A 10,338-nucleotide genomic window follows, 5' to 3' on the forward strand; every position below is an offset into this window, starting at 1 on the left:
TGAGAAGAAGCACCTGTTAATGAAATACCCCCCCCCCTCCTAAAAAGAACGAAAAACATAAAAATATGTTTGGTTACGTTTTTCTAAACCGCTCGTGAAAACTTTTTTAGATCAATTAAAAAGCATTAAAACTACGTAAGACAAAAATAAATAAATAAACCACGTTTTTTTTTTTAAACTTTACTTTAAATGACCGCTTAAAGATTCTTACGCGATATGATATGATACCCAACTACGCCCGTTCGCACGCGAATGTATCAAGAAAAACACTACTGAAGGCGGTGAAATGGCACAAAATAGTCCTAAGGTCTAGGGGTTCATACCATGCAAACGGTAAATTTGCAGCGGGTTTGATTATCAGATTCGTTGTCAGCCACCTCGAATACCCCTAAAACCCCAAATTAGAGTGGTCGACGTTCTGTTGTGGCGTAAGATAACATTTACCTTTTTTTTTTTTAAAAAAAAAAAAAAAAAAAAAGTTAATCGAGAAGGAACATACCTGATCTCGTTCTTCTTTGGGTACAGAATCGATTGCACCTGCCTCGCTCTTGCTATTTTTCTTTTCCGAAGATATTTTGCTCATTGTTTTTGATTATATTTATATACATAAATAATGTTATTTGCTTTTGTATAAATTAAAAGTTCTTCATGTTCGCCATTTTTTTTTTTATCATATAAATTTAATCATCTAAAATTTATTAAATTTCAGAATGTTTGAAACAAAAATCACACATTTTATACTCTCATTTGAACACTCGCCGAAGTATTGGCAAGAAAATAAACGAATTACGGTACGAAACAGACTTTCAAAAGATTTCTTGATATATAATGGTTAACACCGCCGGTGTTACATGTTTATAGTATTCTCATGAATGTTTGGCAAAAAGCATGTTTGAACAGTGCCCAGAACAGCGTTAACAATTATGTACTTAAATTGACGAATAAAACGCATGTGGCGGGCATATACGAGATGGCACCCCTCTTTCCTCACCCCTGATTTCCACAATTTATACTAAAAAAAAAAAACCCAACTTTTTTCCGGTTACAAACTTAACATTTAGATTTTCAAAAAATTTGAAAATAAATATTAGCGCACGCGCACGCATCTACACTATTGGGACAAGATTTTCGGAAATCGTAAACTGAATTTCACATGAAAATAATGGTATCTACGTATTCCTCACATTTTGTAAGATGGTTATATCCAAAAATTGATAGGTAGAAAATTATTTACTAAAGAAAATAAAAAATAGAATTTGATGAAAACAATCGTAAAACACATGAGAGTTCAACAGGGATGTGATTTTTCGTTCGAATTAAACAAAGATGGCGGCAATTTTTCACTTGCTACCACGATTAAAGTTGTTATTTTTTTTTTTTAATAATTCAGTAATATTCAGGTAATTCCAACTGCATAATTTGGAAACTACCATTGTAACCTATTAGAATTGACAAAAAACTCAGTTGAAACCATTGTTTTTTTGGGGGTTTTTTTATCTGAAAACTCCATTTATTGTCTACAAAATCTCGTCCCAATAATGTAGAAGCACCAAAATATTTTTATGACTTTTCTCGTTGGGGATCAGTTTTCAATTATAACGTTCTACTAAATTGAACACCTACTTTGTGGCCATCATTGAAAAAAAATGGCGGCTCTCTCATTTGACCGGTGAATATTTCCATCTAAAAAGGGGGATATGAAGGGAACTTTCTTAACCCACTCCCCCTCTTTAGATTTACCTATCTCTCCTTTGTCTTAACCCACTCCCTCTCTTTAGATTTACCTATCTCTCCTTTGTCTTAACCCACTCCCTCTCTTTAGATTTACCTATCTCTCCTTTCCAACTTAAGAGTCACTTATAAAATGACAACTTTTATAGGTTTTCGCATAGGCTAAAAACAAATATCATGGTAATGTCCTGCTTTAGCATTGGGAAAAAATTCTGCAAACAAGCACAAAAAGTGATAAACAGTACATAGGGCCCGAGCAAAGACGCGCTAAACTGCTAGTGTAATATAAAAATGATTATTACCATCATAGATGTAATATAAAAATGATTATTACCATCATAGATGGTAATTCCACAACTTCCAAAGGAAGAGGAGGGTTTTGCCGAGGTGTTTTCTGTATTCAAGCGAGAAATAGAAGACCAGTTAGAAGATGGAGGAGTCTCCTTTGGCATGAAAGAACAATTGGCTACAAATAATCCTTGCGATGCTGAGTCATTTTTCTTTCCACTCCAAGTATAGAGTACAACAACAGTTAAATCTTCTGCAGAAGGCTATCCAAAATGAGATCCCAGCAGCTGCTTCGATGGAAGATATTGACCCCCCACTCCAAGTCAAGAAAATCCAGTTACCTCAGACGATGGTAGATTGCCTTTCTTCAAACCAACAGCCTATTCCTCCTTTTCAGTAGAACCTTTCAAAATAAAGCTGAAGGGACCACACTTTAATGAGGAACACTTCAGAACCAATAAATAGAGCTGCAAGGACTTTTTGACTAAATTTGAAAATTGTGCAGCATTGATGACGTCAGACACATAACAGTTATATTTCTTGAGATGTTCCTTGGAAGGCAGAGCTCTTCAACTTATAGATCATTAAGTTACTCAATGGCCTTGAAGTTTTGAAGGACCAATATTAGGATGAGAAAGAAATAAGAAGTGTAATTATTCAAGAAATATTGGATTTGTAGAGGCCAGAAAGGAGTTATCGCCCTTTCGCTCAGACTTGGCATAAGTGGAGTTATCCCCCTTATAAAAGACTAGCAGTGCTACCCGGCGTTGCTCGGGACCGTATAAACAATGAAAAAACAAAAGCAGATATTGAACATATGTTTTATTCTTAGGGGAGAGGAATCTTTCATCTCAAGTTTTAGCGTTACAAACAAACATTTGTCTTTTATATATATAGATAATGACAGGTTTTTGGGGGGCCCCCCCTCGAAGATAACTGATCAGTTGACCAACTTCTAGTGGTCCGTTTGACGTGAAATTTCGATATTTGTCATCCGGGTGATGGGGCTTCGATATGATATCAAATTTGTCAAGTTTGGTTCCGTCTTTCAAAAGTTTTAGCGTTACAAACAAACATACATACATACACACAGACGTTTGGCTTTTATATATATAGAAGAGGCGAATCGCCATTATGTGTTTACACTCATCGACGGCGACACGCTGTCGGATTGGGAAACCAGCTTGCTTAACGCAAACTGTACATGGCGCTATGAACATATTGTCACTTTAAAACGTGAAATACTTATATCGCAGCATTGGACTAAATATCGTTACACTATGGAACAAGAAAACGTTCTCTTATTACGTCAACTAGTCGAGTTACAAAAAGAAAACATCGAATTACGGAAGGACATCTTACATGGACGAGCGAACACGTCGCAAACAAAAAGAATGCAGCGACCTTCTATAGGTCTGGACTCAACAGATAGCGAATGGGCACTCTTTTTAGACACCTGGTCACGGTACAAGGAGATGTGCAGACTCGAAAATCCAGCTGTAATTCGAAACGAACTGCGAGAAGCATGCACACCGGAAACGAACAGGTTACTTTTTGAGCTCATTGGACCAGAACGACTCAACAATGCGGCAGAAGAGTTCCTACTTTGCCAAATACGACTGGTGGCCGTTCGAGGCTTACACAAGGAAGTCCACCGGCAAACGTTTCACTCCATGAAGCAAAATGAGGGTGAGTCAGTGACCCATTTTTTATCGAGGTTACGTGGCCAGGCGAAATTTTGTGAATTTAGTATTCAGTGTCCGAAAGAACCCACTTGCCGGCAGCAGGTTAATTACTCAGACGATATGGTTGCCGGGCAAATGATGGCAGGGTTAAGAAATATCGAACACCAGAGAAGGGTACTGGCAGAGGCAGCTACACTTCCTACCTTGGATCTAAAGTTTTCACGGTTGGTTTGCCTGGAGGCAACAGACGAAGCAACTCCACACTTTTCCGATACCACACAACCTCTCACGATATCTGGGATACAAAAGTCGAATCAAGTACAACAAATGCATGAGGCAAAGGCCCTGTCGAACCCACGGGACACCAAACCTTGCAACGGTTGCGGAAAAACATCACACCGAGGTGGATCGATGAACCGGAAAGATTGCCCAGCAGTGGGACTCAAGTGCCACTTTTGTGGAATAGTAGGGCACATTAAAAAGGTGTGCCGGAAAATTAATAGATCCAAAACGGAGGCTATAAAAAGCGGGGAGTCGTTCATGTTTTGCACCACGGATAAAACCCCTACTCACAGACACAATGAGAGACAACCGGCGAACATTCCTCACCTTGAGTGGAATGGGAAACAGTTCCAGGTGGGCGCCCCAGAACCGCCCCCCTCAGTTACAGCAGAGGTAACTGTAATGAACAAGTGCCATGCGACCTTTGGAAGGGTGCCAAAGAAGCCGATGAAAGTGAGCACCCACGCCATCCAAGCCTTCGCAGACACAGGAGCCCAAACTTGCTCTGTTGGCCCCGAGATTCAAGGACTCCTCGGGTACCCAAATGGGTACTTGGTTCCAACTACCCATCGGATAAGGGGTATAACAAATAGCCAGTTACACATCAAGGGGGTCCTGTTTTTACATATTAAGGTGGGATCAAGAGAAACACGACAGGCAGTGTATGTGTCTGACAACACATCCGGGCTCTACTTATCACAAACGGCACTTAAGGAGCTGAAATTATTGCCATCCAATTTTCCTACATAATTATCGCAAAGCAGCTCAGCGGAAACAGAAGAGACGGCCCCTTGCGGGTGTCCGCGCAGAACACCGGCTCCGAAGAAACCAGCAGCAATCCCATTGGAACCAACCGACATTAACAGAGAAAAATTGGAGCAATGGCTAAAGGAACATTTCAAGGCCAGCGCATTCAATACCTGTCCACACCAACCACTCCAAGTAATGAAGGGTAAACCCTTAGAAATAAAATTCCTCCCAGATGCGACACCGACGGCAGTCCACACACCAATACCTGTCCCCCATCATTGGAAGGAAAAGGTGAAACAAGATATAGACCGTGACGTGGCACTGGGGATAATCGAACCCGTACCGGTAGGCACACCAACTACTTGGTGCTCGAGAATGGTGGTCACACCAAAAAAGGATGGATCCCCAAGGCGGACGGTGGACTTACAAAAGTTGAACGAGGCGACCATGAGGGAGACGCACCACACTTCGTCCCCATTCAATCAGGTCTCGGTAATACCTGCACATACCAGGAAGACTGTACTCGATGCGTGGAATGGTTACCACAGTTTACCGCTGTCTCCAGCTGCACGAAACGCCACCACGTTCATCACTGAATGGGGTCGATACAGGTACTGTCGAGCCCCTCAAGGATTCCATGGATCAGGAGATGGCTACACCCGTCGGTTTGACGATATCACCATGGACATGGCTCGAAAAACTCGGTGTATAGATGACAGTCTCCTGTGGGACAACTCAATGGAATCCTCATTCTGGCACACAATTGAATATATAAACCACTGCGCCGATAGAGGGATTGTGTTTAACCCAGACAAGTTTCACTTTGCTGACATGGAAGTGGAGTTCGCAGGGTTTCAAGTAACAGCGAACGGGGTCAAACCCACAAGAAGAATGACTGAAGCCATCCTGAGCTTCCCCACCCCGACAAATATTACTGGGGTTAGGTCCTGGTTCGGACTCGTAAACCAAGTCTCCTATGCATTCTCACAAGCCGAAGTTATGGCCCCATTCCGAGAGTTGCTGGAAACAAAGGACAGGAAATTTTATTGGGATGAGACACTGGAACAGGTATTCCAAGAGTCGAAAAAAATAATAGTGGAAAGAATTGAAAAAGGCATCCAAACGTTCGAAATGAACAGAGCAACAGGACTCGCGACAGACTACAGCAAAACAGGGATATCGTATTTTCTGTTTCAAAAGCATTGCAGATGTGAGGGGGAATTAAACATGAGTTGTGGGGATGGCCATTGGAAACTCATCCTGGCGGGATCCCGTTTTACCAACGACGCGGAATCACGATATGCACCAGTGGAAGGTGAAGCCTTGGCTCTGATCTATGGGTTGGAATCATGCCGCATGTTCATACTCGGATGCCCAGACTTGGTGATTACAGTGGATCACTTACCGCTCGTAAAGATATTTTCAGACCGAGCCCTGGAGAATATAAAAAACCCACGCCTGTTAAACTTAAAGGAAAAGTCACTCATGTATAAATTCAAGATAAAACATCGACCGGGGAAACTCAACTTGGCCCCTGACTGTGCATCGCGGTACCCAGCGGGCACCCCACCAAGAGACCAGGATCAATCCATTGACAGCGCAGTCAAAGCTGCCCTAACATCGATGTACGAGAATGATACTACGTTAAGAGCCATCACATGGGGAAGGATTGTGGCTGCGGCAGCCACAGACGAAGAATGCAGGACTTTGAAAGAGCTGATTCAAAATGGCTTCCCCCAGTCACGTAACAATATCCCAACCGTAGTTCGAGTCTACTGGCCTATGCGTGAGGAATTATATTGCCTGGAAGGAGTGATCATCAAGGGGAACAAAATCCTAATACCTCGACAACTCCGCGCAGAGATATTGGAATCTCTTCATTCCGCTCATCAGGGTATGAACGGAATGCTGGCGAATGCGAGACAGCGACTATTTTGGCCAGGGTTGGATGCTAACATCAGGCAAACAAGAGCCCAGTGCCGCATGTGCAATGAAATCGCACCGTCTCAGCCCAGGAAACCCTTGATGTCCCCAGCAGACCCAGAATTTCCATTCCAACAAGTGGTGGTTGACTTCGTCCAGATGCAGGGTAGACACTTTATGGTATACGCAGACAGGTATACGGGATGGGTTGAAGTGGCCCTAATGACGTCGGGAAGAGCCAAGACGGTGTGCGATACCTTGAGGACTTGGTTCTGTACCTACGGCGTACCGGAAGAGATTTCGTCGGATGGTGGACCACCATTTGAATCCCAGGAATACGACTCCTTTTTGAGGAATTGGGGCATACGAAAACGTACCTCATCAGCACATTATGCCCAAGGCAATGGCCACGCAGAGTTAGCCGTCAAAACCGCGAGACGTATACTGGCGGACAATACGGACAGTTACGGACGCCTGTGCCATGATCGGGCAGCCCGAGCACTACTGACCCATAGGAACACGCCTGTCCAGGATCTGGACATGTCCCCGGCCGTGATGCTGTATGGTCGGGTCATTAAAGACCACCTTCCTGTCCTGCGGGACAAATACCAGGTTCGGAAACAGTGGACAGAAATAGGCAAACTAAGGGAAGTAGCAATGGCCAAAAGACATATGAGGAACGAGCAGTATTACAACCAACATAGTCGCCCACTCCGGGAACTCCAGGTAGGAGATTACGTCCAGATCCAGAACCAGGACGGGAACCACCCACGTCGATGGACAAAGACAGGGAGAATCGTGGAGACCCAGGGGTACCGACAGTACCAAGTCCGGGTCGATGGAAGCAATCGAGTGACATTGCGCAACCGTCGGTTTCTCCGTAGAATACACCCGGTAGTGGATGGCCCTCGTAACATCAGACAAGAAATCTCGAACCCACCTATAAATGTGGAGACCCCACAGGAACAACCTCCGGAGAAGGCAATGGAGGTGGAACAACACACCGACACGGAATCCCCAAGCGAGCATGAGGAAGAAATGGAAGTGGAAGATACCACGGGAGGAAATACCCAAAAATACAGTCGTCCTCCGTTAAGGGAACCGTCAAGTCGGAGGACAAGAGCCCCAAGGGGTTTGTCGCCGCAAATGCGGGGGAAGTCGCACGGGTATTTCTCCACATAAAAGATGACCACAACAACTTGCTTTTGTGGTCACGAGGGGGAGGGGCATGTAGAGGCCAGAAAGGAGTTATCGCCCTTTCGCTCAGACTTGGCATGTGGAGTTATCCCCCTTATAAAAGAAGAGGCGAATCGCCATTATGTGTTTACACTCATCGACGGCGACACGCTGTCGGATTGGGAAACCAGCTTGCTTAACGCAAACTGTACAGGATTTTCAGTTGAAAAACCTAGAAAAAGTAAAGAATTTCCTTATAAAAACATAAGCAGATATGTGTGACCGCAGGACTTTGTATAATTGTGACTTTTATGAGGATAAATCAATCAGCGCCATAATAATATCACAAGTGTTGTTCGCAAAATTTCAGAAATAAAGGAAGACCTGATGCGGATTTCTGAGAGTACCTACCCAACATTATCCTGTTAAAGGAAACCGTGAGAATAGTGAAATGAATTCTGGTTGCCAGAAAAACAGCCAACATACTGACTGCCACACCTAGATTCTAACCTAAGTTTAAATCAGACCCAGTGAGTGAATCCTCGCCTATTAAAACCTTCAACACAGTTAATATCTGTAAAAAGATGTGAATTTTGCAAAACAAATAGACATTTGGCTAAGAACTGTTGCAATTATACTTCCTATGAAACCATGATGACAAGGTGTAGAGAATTGTGTTTCTGCTTTTGGGGCCTTAAGAAGTCTCACATGAGGAATATGTGCCCATTGAAGACTTGAAGAAAAATTTCTTGTTGTAGCTGCAACTCGATTATGAGAGACAGGAAAGAATAACCATAAGCTTTCGTATGCAGACGGGTATCAACCTGCTTACTACTTGCGACGATTGGACACATAATTGGAATAATAAGGGTTATAATCAGGATTCTGTGCTGGGGTTCAGAAAGGAGTGAGTCTGTGTTCATTACAACTCTACTTTCAACCGAGTCGTTGTTTGTTTCGTTCACCACACTCTTTTCTTCTACCTCTTCTTTTACACACGTCCGTTTGCTTTAGTGACTAAAAATCGTCTGTTCTCTTGCTTTCCTTTCCTTGTTATTTATGGAATGAGGCTACGAGATTCCCCGAGATTCCACAACACTTTTTTCCATATAAAAGCCTGCGGGCGCCATCTTGATTCTCAATTTGTGCTCTGCAGGCACAAACGTGCAGCTGCTTTAACGGTAAGCCACTTCTTTCTCCACACTCCCCCCTGATCTCATGTTCACAGAGACAGCAGGGGGGTGGCGATCGCCGCCGTCGGGTGCTTCTGCGAAGGGGGACAGTGCTGCTCTCGTCTTTGCATGCGCTCTCATCCACCGCCTGATGGTCGGGGAAGGCTTCATCTCCGTGAAGGCTACAGATATCAGAGTCACTGCTTGAAAGGGATGGTGCAAACAAAGCGATGGCCCACTCGTCTCAGTCAGAGTTACTCTCATCGTCCACTGGAGGTGGTACATGTGTCGCCGGCCGTAGGTCCCTAACGTGACAGGGTACCCCATCAACCTGGACACACTGCTGACTCACCACATCGGTCACTGTGCCCCGTTTATACTTGTCAGTACATCGGTTTCCTGGCGGCTTCACCCAGACAGCATCCCCTTTGGCATATCGATTCCGTTCTATCTCAGTGGCCACAGTTGTATCGGGGTGGATTCCTTTCTCGCGGACACGGTACTGATAGATTGCGTTTGCAGGCGCCGTTCCTGGAGAGACGCCATCCTTCGGCATGAGATTATACCAGTACACAGCTTCTGCGATGGTGCACTGCTTCCTGGCTGCAATTGTTTTGATGCTACGATGGCTTCTCTCAGCTATACCATTGCCAGAAGGCACATAAGCGCATCTAAGCCGCAGCCGCACACCCCATTCTTGTAAGAACTGCCTCATCTGATGGCTGCAAAAGGCTGGGTCGTTGTCCGTCAGCACTTCATCAGGCGCACCTCTTTCACAGAACACGGATGACAGCTGGTGAATAATGTTGCAAGAGTCCTGGCGCCCAAGGAGTCTCCAGATCGCGAAACGTGTAGGCTCACAATCGATGAGGGTAATGAAGTGGTTGCCACCATAGTGTGTAATGTCCATGCCCACTCTCTGCCACTTACCACTCACTCCCAACTCCCCTTTCTTCCATCATGCTGGAGCTGGGTTGAGGATTGGCAGGCCTCGCAACTTTCCACCACTCTCCGGATATCTTTTTTTTCTGCTCCTGGATCAATCATCTTGACAAAGTACAGTGTCCGCTTGATGCCAGGATGTCCACACTGTCAATGAATGTCCATGATGTGCGCTGCATCCACATTACACACAACTGCTGCACATGTTTTGCAGATTATCAGAATCTCTCCGAGCACCAGCCAGAAGCCATCGTTGAGGAACTCTTGTCAGAGCATCTGCTCTGTTGAGCGCAGACCTGATCAACACTACGTCCATGGTCAGGTCATACTCTGTGATAGTGTCGACCAAGGTGGCAAGCCATCTTCGAATTAATATCTCACTCGATGCT

The 10,338-nt window shown here is 44.4% G+C and overlaps 1 protein-coding gene across 1 annotated transcript in view; it reads right to left on the minus strand.

Moving 5' to 3' along the window:
* The window catches only part of LOC145286031 (protein O-mannosyl-transferase 1-like), a 106,902-nt gene extending 106,072 nt beyond the window's left edge, over positions 1 to 830 (minus strand). Inside the window, exon 1 of the mRNA XM_080134650.1 lies at positions 500 to 830. Coding sequence (XP_079990776.1) covers positions 500 to 583 — 84 coding nt within the window. The 5' untranslated portion in view covers positions 584 to 830. The remainder of the gene's footprint in view (positions 1 to 499) is intronic.
* Between the last annotated feature and the right edge of the window lie 9,508 nt (positions 831 to 10,338).

This window comes from Euprymna scolopes, chromosome 10, assembly GCF_053919585.1.
Source record: "Euprymna scolopes isolate OS-2025 chromosome 10, ASM5391958v1, whole genome shotgun sequence".
Taxonomy (NCBI): domain Eukaryota; kingdom Metazoa; phylum Mollusca; class Cephalopoda; order Sepiida; family Sepiolidae; genus Euprymna; species Euprymna scolopes.